The following is a 21,787-nucleotide window of genomic DNA, read 5'->3' as shown; positions in this document are numbered from 1 at the left end:
TTTCCCACACACACAAAGGTCTGCAAGTGTTTTAAAAAGGCACAAAACACTGCAAAAATGAAGTTATATGAGCTTTATAAGCAGAAGAAGGAAGGAAGTTCAAAGATAGGACTATTCCCTTTCAAAGCCTTCTTTCTAGTTAGGTTACTCTGCATTGTCACCTTACACAACTATGCAAGTGAGACCTACAACACCAACAACTCTCCCACCGCATTACTTTTAGAACACATTCATCAGGTTCCTCACCTTCTGGGTACCTCCAAGCACCTTCTTTCCACAGAGCTTCTACCAGCAGTACAGCAGCTCTCACCAGATTCCAAGTTACTACCCTGCCACATGAAGGGCAACTCCCTCTATCACTTCCCACCCCTCTTAAAGACACCTACAATAAAGCTTAAGAGATTTCGATTATCCAAGATTTCCCTTCCTTTGCTTTCAATTACTTTAAACTCAGAATTTCTCTATCTGCCAAACTAAGTGGACTCCTGGTCTTCATCTCATAATTGCTTTAAACCAACCTCAGTCTCATCCTTCTGCTTCTATGAAGAAAATTGGGTTGCAAGAGAAACTCTATTGAATTACCTTGTTTGGAAGAGAATAAATAGGGGCCCATTGCAAGAAGACAAACAGGATAGTTTCAACCTAGCCTATGGATTTAGCAGCTATTTTCATCTTACAATCAGAAATTCATTTGCAAAAACAGACAAGTGACTTCTGGTTGACAGTATTTTACTCCCAAAGAAGCTGCTTTGCACAGGCTCTTTGGTCTTTAGTGAGATCTTATCAAATATTTTACCAAAGAATCAGTAGAAGACACAAAAAGGGAGTATGTAGGGGGGGAAAAAGAAGTGGTTTTTAACACTTCTTTAGTATTATTTAACACTAACAGTCTAAGGCATTTAGTGCTCCATGCAAAGGAGCATGGGGTAATATTTACTATAGAAGCTGCAGAGATTTCTGCAAAATGCAGCTTCTTAAATAACGAAGTGCCACGACCTTGTTTACTATGGAAAAACTTCATTGCCATGGGGATTTCATGTCCTGACTCAGCACCCCAAGCCAACTCAGGTACTGAAAGTAGGAGAGCCTTGTTGACACTAGACTCCAACACAGGAGCTCGTCTTAGCTAAGTCAAGTTAAGCATTACACTGAGATAGCTATACTGCTCCTGGTACCTAAATTTTTTCACACACCACCATATTTGGCCACTAGGATTTATGCTTAGGACATCTGCTGGGATTTCTGTTCCAGACAGAGGTAAATTCTAGACCACCTACAAGTTAGTGGGACCAATGCAAGTAACATAGGTAACCGCTTTACCGCTGCAGAGTTTTCTGGCCAAAGCTCTGCAGCTCGCAAATTTTGCAGAGATGTTCAGTCCCCCTTCCAGCCTTAGAAAAATAAAATACGAATAATGCCTGCCAGTCACTATAGCAACAACCACCTCTCAACTAAAGACAGCAGGAAGATTCACAGAAGCCAGGCTTTGTTTATACAACCTACTCTGTGCAGACAATTATTTCTGAAACAGTTAAAACTACAAAGACTGCATGCTGTTATTTAGCAGTTAAGTTCCTGGATGCACACATTCAAGCCATTACTCTAATCAAGAGTACATTTGCCTGAGGAAAACAGGCAGTTTTCTGCTAGCCTGCCTCTACCTCGCTAGAAGGGATGCTGTGACTACTTAGAGCAAGTGCAACACTCCATTTTCTAATTCTTCTCCTATTCTCTACATAGAAGATATATAATATTACTGTAAGCTAAATAAAACAAGCATTTAATGTGGTGCAAAAGGCATATACTCAGAAACAGTGAAGCAAAAAGGAATGTTTCCTACTATTACTGGGCAGGGAACAAAGCTGAAACACCGACTTAAGAAAATGAATTTCTGTTGCATGACTTATCCTTAATCACTTCAATCACTGTCAAAAATAAGAACTGTGCCAGGGCTACACTGTCATATTTAAGGAGGCACAAGAGAAGTACAGCTACTACCAGCCAAGAGCTCGACTAAATTCTCAAGACACCATTTACTGGAAACCTTGTCTTTCAAAGTCAACATCATAGGAAACTGGAAAATTATATTTTCAGTTCAGGGACCAGTTCTTTACTGATATCCAGCTGCCAGGAAACAGGACTTAGTGCAGAATAAGGTATTGCTTGGCAGCAGACTAATAGCTAATTACAATACTGCATACACAGAAATGAGGCTGCACAAACAACCTGAACTATTTCTGAGCTCCATGACTTTGAAAAAAACATATAAATGAATGTCTGTTTATAAAGGCAAAGATATATTCGAACAGGAAGGTACTCAAAATCTTTAAATCACACTAATATTTACTTTTAATGTCTTTTTAATATGAACACATCAAATGGTTACTGGAGCTCTTTGGCCTTTGTGTTTTAAGAATAATTAATCACTTCAGATACGCTAGCAAGACCAAAGTATTTTTTTTTCCCAGGTTCTTTCTGGGATCTTAGGCTGAGTGTCACACCGCTAAGAAGCGGAGCTTGGCTTTATAAGCTGCCGCTCCCCCATGCGCATAAGCTTTGTAAAAAAGCAAAACTTGTTTCTCTGTAGAATCTCCACGGGCAGCCAGTTCCTCTTCAGACACAGCCACAAACTACTTTATTGGCAGCACAAACATATGCCCTAAGTTCAGTACTAGGGCAGCTCTTTATACATCATAAAAATATAAATCATTCCAAGTCCTTGCAGGTTTTCTTTTAGTTCCTTAAGCACTGATGTCATGGCTTTCCAAGTACTTGCTTGTTTAGCTGTCTTGGTGACTGCACTGCCTGACTGCCGTAATTTGCAGCTCTTAGCCTTGTGAGACATAAATTTCGCTTTATTTTCACACTCCAGTCTTCTGGGAAACCTTTTGTCTCTGACTGACTAGCTTTTATTTTAAGCTCATTCCATGATTTCAAAACCAGTCTGAGAGGATCCAGACATATTCAGGTTTTAACAACGCCTGCAAATTAAGTATTCTAGAGGAATATGTAAGAATGGGTTGCTACAGAAATCAAAACTAACATTTCTTAGTCTACTTTCTTAACAGGAGCAACGTAAGTTTTACCTTACCTCATCCCATTGCTTTTACTCTTATATACATAGGCAGTCTGTCTATCCACCAAATCAGAACAGGTGTTAAATCAAAGTATTATTGCCATTGTATTTCATACCTTAGTTAACTGGGAAAACCCACGACAGTGCTGGGTGAATTGTCTAACAGACAGAACAAAGAACAGGATAAGTGTTGAACTGTTGCTTTGTTCTTCAGATCTGATTTTTCATTGTTTTATAAGGATGACATGGCAGAATATGTGATGTAAAACATATAAGCACCACATCATGTGGTAATCAAAAGAAATCTATTTAACACCAAGTTTTAAGTATTCAAGAAAAAAAACAAACCCAGAAGTTATTTTAAACCGAAACCCTCAAGTGTTCAGTATTTTGCAATAAATGCCTCTCATTCTTGATATTAAGAATTTCACAAATCTTTGTGTTCAGACCAGTGTTTCTAGTAACTAAACTACAAACTTTCTTTCAAATCCCAGAAGGTTTTTAGACACAGACCTAGAAAAAAGTTGCAGTGAAGTTTCCATTCAGCGTATCTTCACAACTCTAGGTATGCAATAGTGCTGAGATAGATCAAAGCCTGACTTCATTCACAGTTGTTTAACCTTACTGATAAGAGGACTATTAACTTCCAAGAGCACAATCACATGCTTAATTATTTGATAGTATGTACATACATAGGCTTTATTAAACCAAGGTGCATGGACAAATTGCACTCTGAGATTTCCTAACTTTTCAGTGCCTGAACTTGGAACTTAGAAGTTAACAAGAAGCTTGCATTATGAACAGACACCTATCAGTCACTTAAAAATTAAAAACTTAAACCATAAAGAATAGGTAAATTTACATGCCGCCACCACACTACCCCCCAATTATCAAACCAGTTCAGGAAATCTCAATGCTGTATTCTCTGGGATAAAGAAACTGATTTGGCAGACTCACCACCCTGCCACTAGATGGGGAGGACAACATTTTTTACCTGTATTTTCCACTCCTTTCCACCAGCTGCACTCCTGCTCCCCCCTTTCCGTATCGAACTTCATCCTTTGTTCCTTCCCTAGTCTTACATCCCCCTCCACACCTCCTCTGGCACTGCCTCAACCTCCTTCTCTTTTTTCTGAAGCCGCTACCCTGCCACTCTCTTCTGCCTTTCTACTTTTCATCCTTGTAGTTTTCATGGCTAGCATCGTTCCAACCCAAACACCTCCTCCTCCTCCCCACTTCTCTCTAGTGGCATCAGCTCGCTTTGCCTGCACACCCAGCAGCAGGTACCTGGGCAGCACGGGAGGACATCAAGCCTCTGTGCTCATAGTCGGTGCGCCTGGTGCCGAAGCAGCCTGCAGAGACTGGAAGCAGCCAGGAAAGGAAAGTCCAACTCAGCCCCAGGAGCTCCAGGGAGGAGCGTGCTCACTTGTTCCATGGGGATGGTGAATCATGCGAACACTGATGAGCCCAAAGCATTTAAGAGGAAAGGCTGCTGCCTCAGTTCAGTCAAAAAGCCTAGACAGAAATATAGCGCTCAAATACTGAATGCATCCCTATCAGGCATGAGCTGTGACTTTTTATGTGGCTAATTTGGATGGCTTTTCACAGGGACAGGAGGGGGCATAGCTCTAAAACCAAATTTATACTGCTCCCAGTTTCAAATCTTCCCTTTAAAGCATGGTGGCCTTAAGCCATCCCTACGAGACCTATATTAAGGTTTTTTTCAAGAAGCAAAAGTCCTCATTGCTTTCCCGTGTCTCATTCTTCAACAATTGCTCCATTTGCTGAAGATGAACAAAATGAATAAAGGAGGGAGAGAACCTGACAAAAGAGAAACAGAGGCCAAACCATTTAAATCTAGTAAAGTTAAGGAGACTGAAACAAGTCTCTTTTAATGGGAAATGTTACACAACCTTAATTACTTGCCATCTGCCTTGTAAAATTCAAATCAAGCATGAGAAGGATAAAATTCTCACTTGGGGTCATTTTATTATGCAAAACATCTTGGTTTTACAACAACGTCACTGCAATGCTGCATGGAATTACAGCTCTTCAATTCACAGTGGCTCCTACTTTATTGTGGATGAGGGAAACAAAGAATTTAGACCTCTAAGCCACATAATTCATTGCAGCAGCCTAACCATGACAGACTGGTACCAACAAAAATTAAAAAAATACCACTTTCTCTGATAGCAGAACTAAATATTTAATTTCATTAAGGCTGTTTGACTTCACGCCCAGAAACAAAAAGAACATGTTAACAGTATTTTACGTAGTAGTTGGGTCCCTGCATTTAAAGATAAATGTTTTACAAGGATTGCTAGACTAAACTATAGTGTACCACGTATGCCTCTAGAACTTTTTACAGAGCATGTTCTTGGTGCTGACTCTTTCGTTTGGTCAAGCAAAAAGAGAGATACACAAGGCTGTCAACTAAGAGTTTGTTGCAAGTCACTTAACTATGTCACCACAATACTTTAAATCCCAATCTATTGTTCTGTAATGTACATTAAATATTCCACTTCAGCACAGAAAAAAAGCAGTGTCATATAAATATATATGTATTTCAGAAATGGTGGGAAAAACAAAAAACAGAGAAAAGGCATAAGCAACATAACACTGAAATCATAGTATCTGCCTCCACAGAACAATGCATTGTTTGCCACGATTCAGTCATATTTCTGAAAGCCCAGGCAGCCTGCACCGATGCTTGGCAGCCAGTGGTAACAGGTCCAGTAAACTCACAGAGCGACCAGGCTTCCCCTCTTTGACCTTAATAGGGGAGGTGGGGATGGAAAAGTGCTCCAAACTGCTTCACCTTCAGCCAAGTCACTCAAGCATTGTCCTCCAGCTCTTCCCTTTGCTCACAGAGATGGCAGTTGAGAGACTGGTTGCCAGGGCCATTAAGCAGTCTTGAGTGCAAGCACTGAACGGAGCTGGCTCCATACCAACAGTACAACAGTCCTCACAAATTACCTTCAGTATCCCCACACAGGCAATTTCCTGGGTTGACTAAATACTATGAAGTTTTTGCTTATGTATGAGACAAACCAGGCTTGGTTACACAAAACTTGGGGCCACGTAGTTAGGTTACTGCTGGCAACAGGCCGGACACCAACTGCTTCCTGAGCTCCCTGTGTTGCACTCATTGAAATTATTTTTAAGGATGCAAATGGCCTTACCTACAAGACTATTCTTTGAGCCTTGCCCTTTTGATTGCCATTCCACAAGGAGATAGACTCATCAAGCCTGCTTCAATCCTTCATAAAAGTATTTTTCATCACAAAGAACTATAATACAGATTCAAAATTACCAGCTCTCTGAGATTAAACACTAACATACTTCCAGTAGGATCTCAGACAAGGCTTTGTAATTAACGGAGTCTCACCAATTACAAACAGCTCCACACCAGGGTATCATTCTGCCAGTCTTCCACAGTGAACCAATGCTAGAATAATTTGCTACGCCGAGTTCCACTTGAGATCAGAGCATTACTTCCTCACAACTGTGTTCCATAAATCTACTTACACAGTCCCTGTCTTCCTGTTGAACCAGACGACCACCAGATTGTAGCTGCTCATATCCTGTACCCACCTACCTTTCAATCAAACTTCTGTTTCTGTATGCTTACCTGTTGCATTATTCAACCAAACTTGGACATTTGTGCTGCAAGTAAAAAGTTATTTCTTCCAGAGCAGACAACATACATTGCCACTTTATGTCAGGACATCCCTTCTTGGTAAGATCATGTCTCATCCATTTCACCTATGAGAGCACAGGATTTTCCACAAGTCAAAGAGTCAGTAGCTCACCACTAGTGAGGTTCCCTGCTACAAAAAGATTAAAGTTCTATGGAGTGTGACTAAAATAACATAATGCATATCCACCTTGCTGGTTTGTCTTCATTCACACAGTGGATGCTTTAAAGTCAATCACTTTGAAACAGTCACACAGGGTGCTGCTGTGCAAGAGAGATCGCCTTGCTCCACAGCACCTTGATTAACACAGACAGACAAATCCAGAACATCATTGTCCATGCTCTGAACAATTAGGATTCCTATTACAGCTACACAATAGAGGACACAATAACAAGATGCACTCTGTTTCTGTCTGAAACTCTTTAAAACATTAGTTCCAAAAACTGGAGCGCTAGCTAGCTTACTTTCATTACTGCTTACCTACTGCTGTGCCAGCTTTGCAATTAAAAACCCAAACACCAAAACAAACTTGTCGGCACTTTTTACTTCCAACAAGCATTTCTCTTGCTTTTAATACAACATCGATGCCAAAAGCTGATGCAACTAGAGACAAACACTGCAAAACCAAGGTTTGCAAGCCAGCAGTTTCAAGGTGCCCTCATCCTTTACATCACCTACCAGTTCTCATCTGCAGGTAGCAGGTCCAACAGAGCAGTTCATTGATCACCTGCATCAAGAATTGTTCAGGAATATATTGAACTTGTCTAGTTTCTAGCACCCAGCTACATTGCCCTTCCACAAAGTGGTTAAGAGATACCTGTGAGTACTACAGCCTGTGACTCTGAGGCTCTTTCCAGCTGCCTAAAGGCAGCAGCATCAGCTCCCCCTTCTTAACCAGGCCTCCAGCAGACTGACTACAGCATCATTTGTGCTCCATACCCAAAAGATTTCTACTGGCTTGTCACCTACCCAAGGCAAAGCTCCAATCATTCAAGCTATGCCTTTATATAGAGCACGACCCCTCCTCTTTACCTGTCCACCCTAGTTTTTCTCTTTTCCCCCAGTAAATTTAGGCCTGAAATGCCTCTCAGGGCTATGCATGGCCTGACAACAAGCCTGGGGGTGGGTTCCTTCACGTGCTGGGTGTTTACTCTGAGGTCTATTCTCAGCTTCACTGGCATCATCGTGACAGGTGAGTGGGAAAACTGGTATACTTCCTTTCAATTAGCTTGGTTTTGGAGTAGCTTAGGAAGGGATCAGGTACAGTTTTATTTCAGGGCCTAGAAAGCAGAAAGGTAGATTATGGAAAGAAAAATAAATAAAGCAACAAACATGCAAGGTCTGACTTCTTGGTCTAATGCCACTGTAAAGCTACATTAGAAACAGGCTTGTGATCTTCAGTGAGGTTTCAGGAAACTGGTGATAGAGAAACTGGTTGTAGCTGTCACAGTAAGACACAGTAGAGGCCTTCCTTGCTAAATTATAATTCTTTCCAGTGGTCTCACATAATATAGACTATTTTGGACTGGAATTACGCTGCCTGTAAAGAATATGAGGTATCCTTACCACCACAGCTTTCCAGCAGACCACTTTTTAAATTATTTATCATGAGAAACACAATCCTTTGACAGCTGTTGAACATTCACACAGCTTTAAGAACTGTCAGATCTTTGGACACAGAGATCTTTGCTTGGCACTTCTACACTGTCTTGAACAACAGCACCTGATTCCAGTTAAGGCCACATCAGTGCCACCAGGCTAAGCCAGAACAGAAAGGGCTGAATTAGCTTCTGGTTTTGAAGTTCCAAAAGTCACTAACAAAACCAAACTCTAAACCCATGCATTTTCAAACTACAAGTCATTAATAGTAATTAATGTCAGAGTGAACTGATACTCATATCTGCATATTTAGCAGTAGGTAGTCCTAGCTGTCATCTCTTCCTAACCTCCTGCAAATTAAGAGCAGTCTAAATTTAGCTGTAACAGTTACACCGCCTGCTATTGCTACATCTAGATTAGGAAGCAACTATAAATAGGTAATATTAAACTTAATTAATTTGAGATTGTAGGGAGAATATAGATTAATTTATACTCCATATAAAAATTTGTTTTGTCTACAATTTAATTTATTTTGATGACATTAACAGTCTTACAAGCCAGTGAGATCTGTTTTGAGGTAGGATTTAATTTTGAGACCTTTTTTTCTTGAATAAAGGTCTCCCTTGTTTCTGTTGATAAATAATGTGAAATAATAACACAAAATAAGGCAGTCCAGCTTTTTTCATGGCTTACCAAATATTAGTAAGATTTTCATTTTGGTAGAAGACTATACCTATGCAATTAGACTTTGCTAAATTTACGCAATTTGTTTCCACTTGCAGGATGTGCACCAGTTCATTCTTCTCCCCATACTTGTGCTCAGTTTATTCCGGAATAAAGTAATATATTTTTAAGAGCAAAAGAATATCATACCACCTCAATAGAACAGAAGTTCTTGTAAAGAGGGCAGACCATTTGTCTATTCCCTATTTGGAAGAAATTCAGGTAGTATGCCAAGTTACACATGCCAGTGAATATGATTATTTGAGAGGATAACTTTGGTAACATCATAAAAATAAAAAACATTCTAGGGGTTTACATTATCTTCCCCTTGGAAGAATTATTGTTATATTTAGATGACATGAATTTGTCTGTGCTAGAACAATAATCTTGAATAGATGTTCCAAGGAAATCTCTTAAAGACATGCTAGTGAGTCATCTGGTCAGGAGCTAATGAACACCATGACTGGCTTTGGAAACCTTTGTTCTTCCTCAGCATCTAATCTGGGATTAGATACTGTAATGATTAAGAGACTGTAAGCAACCTGGGAGAAGGACACTGTACTCCAAGTAGTCCATGCTACTGTGAGTCAGGCTATACAACATATTCAGTAAGAAGCTAAATAGCTTATATATTTACGTATGTTACAAACTTCTCTGCATAGCAGCAGCCATCAAAGCTCCTACCCTGCAAGCACTTGCTCCTATACAAAAGCTTAGAACCGTGGCCCTTGAAGCTGAGAGAATTATAGTAGCTGAATGAAAAAAAAAAAATGCCTCTTCAATTGCAATAATATCATCCAGAAAGTCTTGAATATGCCCCAAATTCACTAGTGTCTAAGTGCTATTATAGAACCAATTACTAATTTTCCCCAGAAAAACTTTTAAAATAAGTCTTATGAGCTTTGTTTTCCTAAGCACGTGAAAAAATAAACTAGTGACATGTACATTTTTCATATTTATTCATAAAACTACTTTCAAAAGTATCCTGTACTGTTTTTAACAGATACTTTGCATGCCTGATGAGATCTGAAGCTCACTGCATTCCACGGATCATTAACTATTAACAATTCCTACCACAAAACATTCTGAATACAAAGAAGTGTCCAAGATATTCCATTCCACCCCCTACCTCAGGATGCCCCTAATCCTACCATGAAGAGTGACACATGACATCCCCTTCCCCTACAGCTGCAGCAGCCAGAGGTGGCTTAGGCTGTTCCTGCTAAGAGGTGGCCAACCAGCCATTGCATTTAATTCAACACCACCAAAAGGCAATGCACCACCAAAACTCACTGTATCACAGCAGGCAGCCCAGGCTGTTATGTTCCATCCTACCCTTAAAAGCAAATGGTTGAAAATATTTGCATTTATATTCCCCTTCCTCCTTTTGTCTAAGCTGTGCAAGTGACCTGAAGTAATAAGCGTGGGCTGATTAATTACTGTATGTGTTCCCTTCCGCAGAGCCAAAAGGTCAGTTGGGGTAAAAGCAAAGGGTGACATGACGTACGATATTAAACACTCCTGTTTTTAAGCAGCCACCTTGTTCAATGAACCACACACAAACCAAGCTCTTTTGACTACATGCGCTCAGCCTTAAATAAACCAGCTGAGAAACAGTTACTGAACTACTAACTCCAAAGATGGAGAAAAAGCCTTATGTGGGCCTCCCTCCCCAAGGCTAAGTGCTTAACGGCGTATTAAAAATGTAGACATTTTAGCACAGATTTCTAAGGATTTCTCTACGTTTACATAACAGTTGGCAGCTCTCATCTGTGTTTGCAGGTTTTTGTTTTGGTTGATTTTTTTCCTAGTCTTCATAAAAATATCTACAACAGTGCACTTGGCTTTACAATTTTGTTTGGGGAGAAGAGATGCCCAACTGCATCTTCTTGTATTAATTGCCTCAGACTCAGTACACTGCAGGGTACGGGCCAGAGATTTAACAAGTAGCAGCAACTATTCCAACGTGGTTTACTCTGAGATTACATTTTAGAAATACGATTTCAATGCTTTCTATGACAAGATTTTTTTTACATTATTACTGTGTTTGTTTAGTGTCAAAGCATAGGCAAACCTACAGTGTATGTTTTCCAGAAGCACTTCACCTTATGCCAGTTGTGGACCAGCTTGAGTATGAAACCTGGTGAGAACAGGGTAAGGCAAGACTGAGTTAAATCAGAAAATTTAAAAATGTAAACCAAACAAGAAATATTCCATTCTCCTACTCAAAAGTGTGATACTCCTTTTTTCCGTAAGGTAGAGAAAAATTTACCAGCAGAGTCCCCAAAGCTAGTACTGAATCCATCCCTAGTTTTGCCATCAATAATATCATAGTCTGTCTTTCCACAAAACTAACTAAAGTGAGTAAGAGACCTTTTCATCTAGCAAGATGATTACACAAATGAGTTTTTCCAGGTTTATAATTATCAAATTCTTAAATCACTTATTTCAGAGGCTGCAACAAGAGAAGGCATGCAGGTAGGCAGAGCTGTGTAGATTAAGCAATGTAAATGTTAATTAAGAGAGCTGGAGAAGGGAAAGGAATTCATGAATCTCTGCATTAGCTTGTGGAGCCTTGGGCCCAGTCACTACCTAGTAGTAAGGGAAAGCCCTTCTGAAAGAAAAATAAGTAGAAAGCAGAGTTCAGGCTTGGGAAGGGGAAAAGGAGAGGGTCAAATTTCTTGTTGCAGTATATAACCTCTATTTCCCTGTCTTCTTTTTATTTTACAGACACTTCTATTATTGCAAATATAGATATTTCACCATGACTAGACAGAATAGGAATTTTTTTTTTTTCCAGGACAGAGGAACAGGCTTCATAAATCACAGGTACACCACCTGCTCCAGGCTGACAAGCTGAATGAGGTCACACTAGCACACAGAAGGCTTTACATCATGCACAAGTTTGCAAGCCCCTGGGAGTCTGGTGGCACCACTTCATTAAGCAAAAAGAGCTAGCTAACACTGGCTGCAAGGCTTGCGAGACCAGGTCTCACCTGGCCACTGTGTGAAAGCTGCAGAAAGTACCACTAGCATGGGCCTAATACTCATTGACCACTTGGAGAGTCACAGCCTTGTTTACAGGTCGTGTTTAGGTATACCATTTTGGTCTGCTGTAGTCCTATGGAATATCATCTTTACTTCCATGTATACATTCAGGCTATTAAAGTCTGCAGGATTAAGAGCTACATTTTGCATTTCATACAGCTGAGGGAAAGACTTGGTTGTAATTTAATTAGACAAAGTTGCTAGACTATGCCCTCCAAATTTGTCTTCCTAAGACTACCTCTGCCTTTGTATAAGTATATATTAAAGCAGCAGAGATACTGTATTTATCACAGCACAAAAATGTAGCACACTTTAGCACAAATACACTGCATTTTCTTCAACTAAAAGCACACAAATAATCTGTGGCTGCAACAGGACAAAGTTATTTTGCAATAACCTAGTTTCTAAACTACTCATCTGGCAGGCCCAGCAGCAATACTTCTTTTTCAGGACATTCCTAATGGATGTAACACATTCAAACCTCCTACTCCCTGTCCCAATATCCCTCTTAATGCGCTCTTTGCTTGCTCTGCAGTTCGACGCAGTAGTCTAGCTGAAGCAGCATTAAGAAATTGAGAATAGAGGCATGTCACCAAGCTGAAAAGCTCCCTCAATAAAGTGAGTAGAGTGGGGTGAAAAATCTGTGTCACATCACCAGCTTTTTAAAGATTAAATCTAGCATGTGCCAACATGCCTAACAGCAACCTGTCACTGAAGTCCTGAGAAACTCAGCTTCTTGACTGACTGCTTTTAGAACAGCTCTCACCTCCTACATGCCCTCTTAAGAATTGCCCAGAATTATCCTAAATTTTATCAGGAAGCAAAAACACTCCCAGAATACTAAGACATATTTTCATATGTATATGGTCGTGCTAAGAAGACCCCAAAGTTTACTGTGTCATCAATAAGCTAGTTATTTATATGCTTGCTCTTTTCCAAGTGCTACTTGCAGGTATTAGACCAATAAACTAAGAACACTAAAGTAGGCTTTGCAATAAGAGCCTTAGAAACACCAGATACTGTGAGCTACCAGCTTGCAGGATTTTTTTCAGTTTTCAGTGAAGAATCTCTCTGACATCTCTTGAAAATCTTCTATATTCTATAAAAAATTTGTCCTTCAACTTGCTAGGAAGGACCTACATTGAGTTACGGTAACTAGGGAAGCATAAGGAAGTTTGAAATAGGCATCTCAAGACACCACATTAAATTTTTATGTCCAAAAAACGGGTTTTACCACCCCACAGTTCAGGTCCTTTTTTTACCTGCCACCAAGTTACTTAAGATTTCTCTGTCTGTCAATACTCACATAATTTCAGCCCCTTGAGCACAGCAGTCAGTAACAAAATGGAGTGAAGGCAGGCACAAATGCTTAAGTACTCCTGCGGAGAAATGACGGCACAGAACAACAGTTGCGCACGTGCATCCTCAGACCAGTAGGGCAGCACCCACTGAGGCACCCACCGGGCAGTGCTCTGCTGCTGAACACAATTCTTCAGTCACTGCTGAACACGATACATTCCCTTGAAATGTACGTATTTTATAAATAGAAAAGTCAGAACAGGTTTTTGTATTTGCTAAGTTTAAATACCTTTTGGTGCAATTCAGATGTTAATCTGAGGAAAGACCGTTAACTTCTGCATCTAGGTGGCTCAATTTAATCTCTGGTTAACTGCTGGAATGCACGGGGAAAAAATATAGCTACTAAGTGACTTAACTGTAAAAACTTAAACGTCTGTCAAGACTTTAATCTTCCACTCATTTACCTCCTTTTATGATCAAAAAAGTGCAGAAAGCAAGCACACTGAAAGGCATGCATTTCTTCCATTAATCACCAGCTATATTAAATTATTTCCAGTTATCTGGACAGGAACACCAATGCTTTATCACCATCTCTAGAGACACTACTGCAGTTCTATAGATAGAAAAGCCAACTGTCCTGCTAAAAAAAAAACAAACAAAAACCACACAAAAAACCAAGCATGCTTTAGGTCTAGGTAAGACTAATACATACCAACATCCTCCTCACCCCAAACCTGTCCCTCAAAGTGTTCCTGGATTATCACTACACAGAGTTAAAACAAAAACTTCAGTTTTAATCCTGTCTTCAGTTAGGCTGTTCAAGTATTTACAGGATTTGAAGTTAAAGAATCAAGCTTCCTGTCTTTCTTTCCTCACAGAAGAAAAGTTTGGGAACAGTTAGTTAGTTAACATCAACTTCCACATTCCAATACAGTATAGCCTGGAAAAAGATATGATACAACACATAAACTAAAAGAAATAAAACTAACAGACAACTCAACATCCAGAGGGACTCCACAGTTCCCTGCAGCCCTTTTTTTTAAAGCAACAACAGCAAAACCCTTGGAAATAGGTTTTCACGTCCAACTTCAGTGATGCATCCCTGTGTCATGACATTGGTTTCAGCACCAGGTAAAAGCCTAGATCCTAGCGTGGGATTTTAACTCACTGTAGCCATCTGTTTCAAGAGGATTATATGGATTTTTTTAAAGTGATAGACACATTAAAAATAGCAGTTATTTCAAATGCCTTTTCAGCTACCCTGTGTTAAAAATATCACCTAAGCTTGAAAGTCAAAGCTACACGACCCTGTAAATTTGCCATGCTTATTGATGTCCTCTGAAACCTTAAAAAACCCAAAAACAGTGTTGTAAAAAGTACAAGTAGAAGCCGTTTGTTGACATCTCCACATTTGTTTTTCATAACTAAAGGAAGCATGTATACTCACTAGCTAAGTCTCATCCATCCTCAGGCTTTCAATGAATAGCATAATTATAATATGGTACAACTTAAAGCACTGTACTTTCTTTTTTTTTTTTGACAACTTAATGGTGAAGTTTTCCAAAGAACACTTGTTACTAAATCTGAAAGTCTCATTTTGCTTCATGCATTTACTACATGCTTTCAAAGAACAAACTTCCTACTCATTTTGTGCAGGTGAGTGTCTTTTTCCAAGATTTTTGTTGCTGGGCAACATATTTCAAATCTTCTACTGCTTAGAAAAAGAACACAGTAATTTTGGTTCTTTTGCTTCAGATACCTGAAACCGATCTGCTTTCTGCCCGAGCTGGGACTTGCTCCGCATACATGAGAAAAATTTCCTACCATCCCATCTCCATTGCTGCAGAACAAGCAGCAATTCAGTGACTACTCTGTCCGTATTCTTATGTATGGATTATATTGGATATTTTGACCAGGGAATCTCTGCACCTTTTTGCAAGCAGGGGGAGGGGAGGGGGGTACGGGGGGGGTAGGGCAGGGAACAGAGAGAGACCAAAGGAAAGAAGCATTATCATTCCTTTTTGATCAAATAGGTTATTCAGTTATTGGAGATGTATGTTGGGCTTCTCATCCTAGTAACGTCATACCTCCCTAAAGACAAGCAGGAAAGACAGAGGTGAAGTTATACTATGACTACACTATACATGACCCTTAGTTTTGCAGTCATGACAAACAGCCAAACCTTCTATTTCATAGGCATTGCACCTTCAGTTGCCCTTATTTGATGCCATCTTTCTGTTAATACAGATCTGCTTTGCAACTAGGCCAGGGGAGTGAGGAAGACAAGTACTTAAGAGATGCATATAGGAATGTGCCTGTGAATGTAAAGCTACTCCAAGCCTCCTCCCCCTCCCCTTGCATCATTTTACACAGCCTTCCCCTCTGCTTTTGTTTCCCATTAATATTTGTTGGTCGCTGTACACAAGTTTTAGAAACTGTAGCAGCTCTGATATTGTAACACTGTTTACAAGTACATGACAGCACAGTCTGAAAAAACTCACTTTGGAGCATTTTATCATTATGAATACTGAAGAACTGGATACCAGCTGTGTATTTTTCTTTTATACTAAAATAGCCTCAAAATATAGGAATTTCCCATTTAATTTGGTAATTCTATCATTATGTTTATTTTTGAAAATAAACAATTAAGTTATATCAAAATAAGTTATAACAGCTTAAAGGTTCGCTTTGTTTTCTATCAACTCATTCAGTCAAGGCCTTATAACAAAGTGCAGTCTCTGTTCACATCCTCCAATGTTTTTCTTACTATATTATAGTTCCATTTCTACTTTGCAACATTATCTGATAGCTGCAGAATTCCACTGCTTTTGCAACCAATAGTAATATTTCAGATTAATTCAGTTCCCAAAGGTTTTGGCAATGATACAACAGATTAAAGCAACAGCCTTTCATATCTGAAGTTCCCAATTATGTTTGAAATTAAAGTGAGGTAGGTGGTCTCACCTTACATCCACTGCTTGTTACCCTCACAATTACTCCACAGCTCAGCACCCCCTTCCTCCCAAATCCCCCCCAAATCCTCCACTCCCAAGAGAAAAGGCCTGCAATCTAAGCTCAAGAATAAAAAAAAAGGAGAAATTCTTGTAACCATCAGGGAAAACAGTTAAGTGCGCACATACATTAGTAAACCATTAGATAGTGCTAGCAATCCTTTATTTCCAGAAGCACTAAGTTTCACTTACCCCACTTAACCAATACATTTGAAAAACTTCATAACTTCACAGCATGATTTGCAGGTTAGAGAACCTTCCACTCAATTCACTTTCAGAACAATCCCAGTATGACAGCCATAATTTAAAATACTGAAAGCCACAGACACCAAATCAGGCAACATTTACTAGGATCTCTAATTTTGCAATGAATGCACATGCAGCCTGTGCTGGGGCTGTGCTCTCTGGAATTGGACCATATGATGGGCAAGCACTTAGCGATCCCTGCTGTATGCCAGGCAGGCACCACAACATAAGGCAACATCTGGAGGTGCTGACCCCTCAGTCTGCAGGATGTATATTGGCTTCCACCCTTTCAGGTTAGCTCTGGACTCCAACATTGTCAAAAAAACCCAAAACCAAAACTGATGCAGCTGGCATCTGGAATGCAAAAGATGAGGAAAAGCCACATTTCTGTACAGGGACTCTGAGCTGTTGACACCAGAAGGGGAAATAAGGGTCAGGTGAGGGTGTTGCACAAAGAAAGCACAATAGCATCAAGCTACTACAAAATACCGGGCTACTTCCAGGTATATAGCAAGTCATAGCAAAGGAAAAAAGCAATTAATTTATTACTTCAGATGGTTCAAAGCAAACAAAAAGGACACTCACATGGCATAACCCGAAGTTTACAGAGTAAACACAGCAGGCAACTACTTAAGAGGAAAACCAGACACACCAAATGACAAATTGAGAGAGTAAAAAAGCACCTTCATCAGAAAGGTTTTGGTTTTGGTTTTTTAATAATTTTTTCTGAGTTTATTCACCAGGAAATGAACTAAGTGGAAATAGAAGGGAAAATACGAAATAATGTTCTTGTTTTCATATTCAAACTCAAATTTCATATACAAACTCAAATAACTAAAGAGATCTCTATAAAAAGCTCCATTAGTTCCCTGTTTGGGCAATAACTCCTCACACAGAACTTCCACATCACTGAACATCTTTCTCCAGTTGTCTGGCCTGGGGCAGATAAAGGAAAGGAAAAAGTTGCTGCTACTATTAGAATTGGGATGTTGCATTGTAGCTGTTGTAGCCACTGCAGTCCCCTAGCTTATGTAAGATATTCCATTACAGACAAACAGGCTTCTCTGCATATTACCATCTTCAGTTTTCATTATTCTCACAAATTTGAAGTTCAAACTAATTAGACTGAGTGATGGTGCAAGGAAGTAGATAACTACACTATGTATATCAAGAGTATGGCTACTTACAACCAAGAAATCAAATAAGTAATCTGGTGTTTTGGAAAACAATCAGCAGTGAATTACTTGGGTATTAACATCAGATACTGAAGAAAGATAAAACCTTCAATTTGATAATGTATTTTACAAAAAAAAAATCAAATCAAAACATCAGTGTACTCACAGATTACTCTTTTTCAACCCCCTGTATCACGTTAGACTCCTTAGAATTAATTAAAAAGTTAAAGTACAAAGGAAAAACACTACCTGTATCCCACAGCTAGAGATAATAGTGTTTTCCATCTGCAAATTTTAATTGGGAAGCCATTTAAAAGGATTGTTTCTGGAAATATGAAGAGCAAGGTGCTTACCTATTTCATCCATTATATTCAGTACTGTACACTTATTGCACTGCAGAGGCCTACTGTGAATCCATAGCATAATCCATATCAACCCGTATGCATGACTTCAGTCTCTCATCCTACACTTAAAAAAATCAGGCCAGCAACTATGCAAACCCAGAGTAGAAGGGAGGAGGTATCACAGAAGGAAAAGGTGCAGCTTCAGAAAATGTCAAAAATGTATGCCATCAAAATATCCTTTTGAAGTCAAATCTGACCCGCTCTAACCATTTCTGGCCCAACATCTGATCAAAATGGAGTTTGTCACATCCACAGCATCATGAGATTATAGCCAAGGACAGGGAGGGGGGAGAAGTCTGCTGAGCACTTCCCCGTGCTCTGCGTCAATAGATTTGGGCTTAGCCTCTGTTAAGCAGCTCAAGCCACCGGTTATTGGTGCTGGCAGCTGTCTACCACACTGCCCCACTTCCTATTTCAAAACACGCCGCCTGGGAGAGAGGCCTTGGTCAGTCAGCTCCAACCCGTCTCCCAATAAAATGCAGAAGTAGGACAGCAGATCCTCCATGTTTGCCTTGGACAGACCTTCAATAGTTTAAAATACACACACACACCTCCCTTTTCAAATAGGTTAGTGCAAAGATCAGTTACAGCAATACTAAAAAACCCAACATGCATTTCAAGGTAAAAACTTAAATTGAGATAGGACCTTGGTTTTAGTGAAGGATTTTTGCAAAGGTACATAAGCACATTGTTTTCTTAGGTATTGCCAAAATTTTAGCATTGGGTGTACTACACAGGATTTTAGCATTTCTTGGACATGAGGTAATTCTTGACATGTTTCTATTGGCTTGGTAACAAATGAGCCTTTTCAACAAGCACAGTACAGTTGTTAATGTCAACACTTTGCCCAATATTATGGCAAATCAGTTATTAGCAGCTTAACAGCTACTGCTATATTACTTCCCCTATCCTCAAAAGAAATGGTAGTAGTGCATTCCAGATTTTAAGAAATACCTGTGCTACAGTGTCACATTTTCTATGTCGTGTTTTACTTTGCACTGTAAGATATAAAACACATCTATCACTGTAAGATATAAACCACATCTATTTATATGACCAAACATCATTCTCCTGAAATTCCCTCTTTATAAGTTTTGTTACAAAATAACAAAAATCAGATTTGTCACACCAACAGAATCACACCATCATTAGACCTTAAATTTCAATGCCAACAGCTTATAAACGCTCTAGTTCAACATTAACTATTTGTTAAGCCATAACAACTATTGTACTCGTGTGGCACAAGGGCATCTCCTACCCATTCCACATGCTGGCCTATCTACATGAGCTTAAAACGGCCCACAGAAGTCACAGCTCTGTCCTGTCACCACTGTCAAACCTGGGCTGCAACACGAAAAGCAGCTTTGTGGCTATTATATAGCCAGGGAGCCTGGGAGAGTGGGATTGAGCATCTGATATTGCCAGAGCCTTCCCAGATAACTGTAGCAATAATAACCCCAGGAGCACTAACTCCGCTTAGCCTTTCACAACTTGGATCTGTATATTTAGATGAAAACACTTCTATACTCCACTCTTTTCAGCATGTCACTTACTCAAATTATTGGTTCTCATGCAAACATTCTCCTTCAGCCCCACAACTGGTACAATTCCACCCAGATTTTTGCTGGGGGACCTGGCGACCCTGTGTAGAAACTGTAACTAAAGCTCTAGAGCTCTTCCTTAAAACTGTGAGCCTCAAGCAACTAGGTTTTATTGAATATTAGGGAGTTATATTGCTAAACACTGTGTAGTTTGAGTTGTAAACTCAAAACAGAGTGTAAGCATTAATTATCTTTGATTATGAATACTGAAGATTAATCATCATTGATGTTATCATCCTCATTCAGATGATGAGGTAACTTGTTCTGCAAGTGGTCCCCTTGAGGTACAGCACATAAAGTAAGGAAAACACAAAATCGAAACCAAGCTCAATCAGAATACGTCCAAAACCACACCATTGATACCGACTGTAAAATAGAATTAAAAACATAAGGAAAGAACAGGTTAAACTACATGCACACACACAGAGGTTCTAAAAATGAAAAGCAGTGTTTGTGTATTCTGACACATTCACATTGCAGTTCAGAGCATGCAGCCTCAGGAGGTAAAAGCTATTCTATCACTGACACATAGGGTAAATTAACTTGCTAATTCACTTTCTAATGCATAGTCCACTGAGCATAGAAATACATAAAAAAGGAAAATGAGAACTCACATTGTCAAGCACATTAGATTTGTATGGGTTGTAACATTATACAGAGCTTTTAAAAAATACTTATAAATACAAATACTTTTTTTTTAAGCAAACCACATCATTCACCCTTAAATCAGTCACATGCACAGCACTGAGCATATGCCATCCTTCTCTAGCACTGCCAGACAAAAGCTACATGGCCAAAAATAGCCACACAGTGTGCTAGAGCTGTGTAGAATGCCCTAGATACATTTAGGCCATGAAGATTGAGCAGCTCTGCTGCAGGGAAGGGTTAGACACTAACCTTCATAATAGGCCAGGGCTGAAAAGAGGAAGACTAATTTCCATTAATTTTTAATAAATATTATTTAGATAGATTATCTGGATAATATGAGCTGGATATTAATAAACATTATTTAGACAGCACCATCTGAAAGCTATTTCCATGCACAGCTGGAATGCATGTGTATATACACAAACATAACAGGAAAAGGGTGCATTAAAATATTTGGCACAGGCTTTCTATAAAAAGGTCAGGTAAAGAAAAAGTCGGTTAAAAAAAAATTATACAAAGCTGACTTTACAAGAGTACAGTCCCAAACTTTGATAGATGTTTCCCCTATTTGATTTCTCAATTGTTTTTTAAATGGTGTTTCTTCCTACTCTCCTCTTTCTACAGAGATTAGGAAAAGCTAACAGCTGATGTCTTTCTAGATTAGGTAAAATACTGCAAGTCTAGATCAGGTGAAATACTGCAAGCTGGAAGAGCAAAAAAGTGAAGATCAGTGTTTCAAGGCATCAAAGACTGATCACAGCTCAGTGTGCCAGACAGAACCCCCTCAAATCCCTTGTCAAATTTCAGGCCAATTTACAGCTATCTTTCTCCACCATCCCAGCACTCAATTCAGCATGTTAGAAGGCAGCGTCTTGAGCCAAAGGAGACAAATGTTACAGCACTGCAATAACAAACAAGAAATGCATTTATGCATGATAAAGTAGGTAGCTGTACCTAATATAAGGTGTTAAATGAATTAACAAGCTAGTGGCATCTGAGACTCATCTTCGTAAACTTCAACTGTTTCCTTTCAACCGACATTTGATGCACTGTCACAATGACAAGTGTATGTTTCTCAGTAAAATACTGAGTGTGACCAGACCTAACACATTTTAATCTCTGCAGCGGACAGGCAAGTGGTCTGTCTTTCTAATGCTACCCTCCAGGTTACCTCTGAGGAAGAAAGGTCAGTCTGAGTGAAGAGATCATTGCCTGTATCAACTGACCGAGACAAAATGGATTTCCCCAGATTATCAGAG

At 39.5% G+C, this 21,787-nt stretch overlaps 1 protein-coding gene across 8 annotated transcripts in view; it reads right to left on the bottom strand.

The window, feature by feature from the left end:
* The window catches only part of MAP7 (microtubule associated protein 7), a 127,317-nt gene that overhangs the window by 71,714 nt on the left and 33,816 nt on the right, over nucleotides 1–21,787 (bottom strand). The window contains exon 1 of one of the 8 annotated variants that reach the window (XM_027809826.2): nucleotides 18,229–18,600. The exons of the other annotated variants lie outside the window; for them this stretch is intronic. Coding sequence (XP_027665627.1) covers nucleotides 18,229–18,298 — 70 coding nt within the window. The 5' untranslated portion in view covers nucleotides 18,299–18,600. Of the gene's footprint in view, nucleotides 1–18,228; nucleotides 18,601–21,787 lie in introns of those variants that run through there. 8 annotated transcript variants of the gene reach the window in all.

Source organism: Falco cherrug, chromosome 6 (genome assembly GCF_023634085.1).
Source record: "Falco cherrug isolate bFalChe1 chromosome 6, bFalChe1.pri, whole genome shotgun sequence".
NCBI classification, from domain to species: domain Eukaryota; kingdom Metazoa; phylum Chordata; class Aves; order Falconiformes; family Falconidae; genus Falco; species Falco cherrug.
Note: the sequence above shows the minus strand (reverse complement) of the source record. Positions and strands in the feature narration are given on the sequence as shown.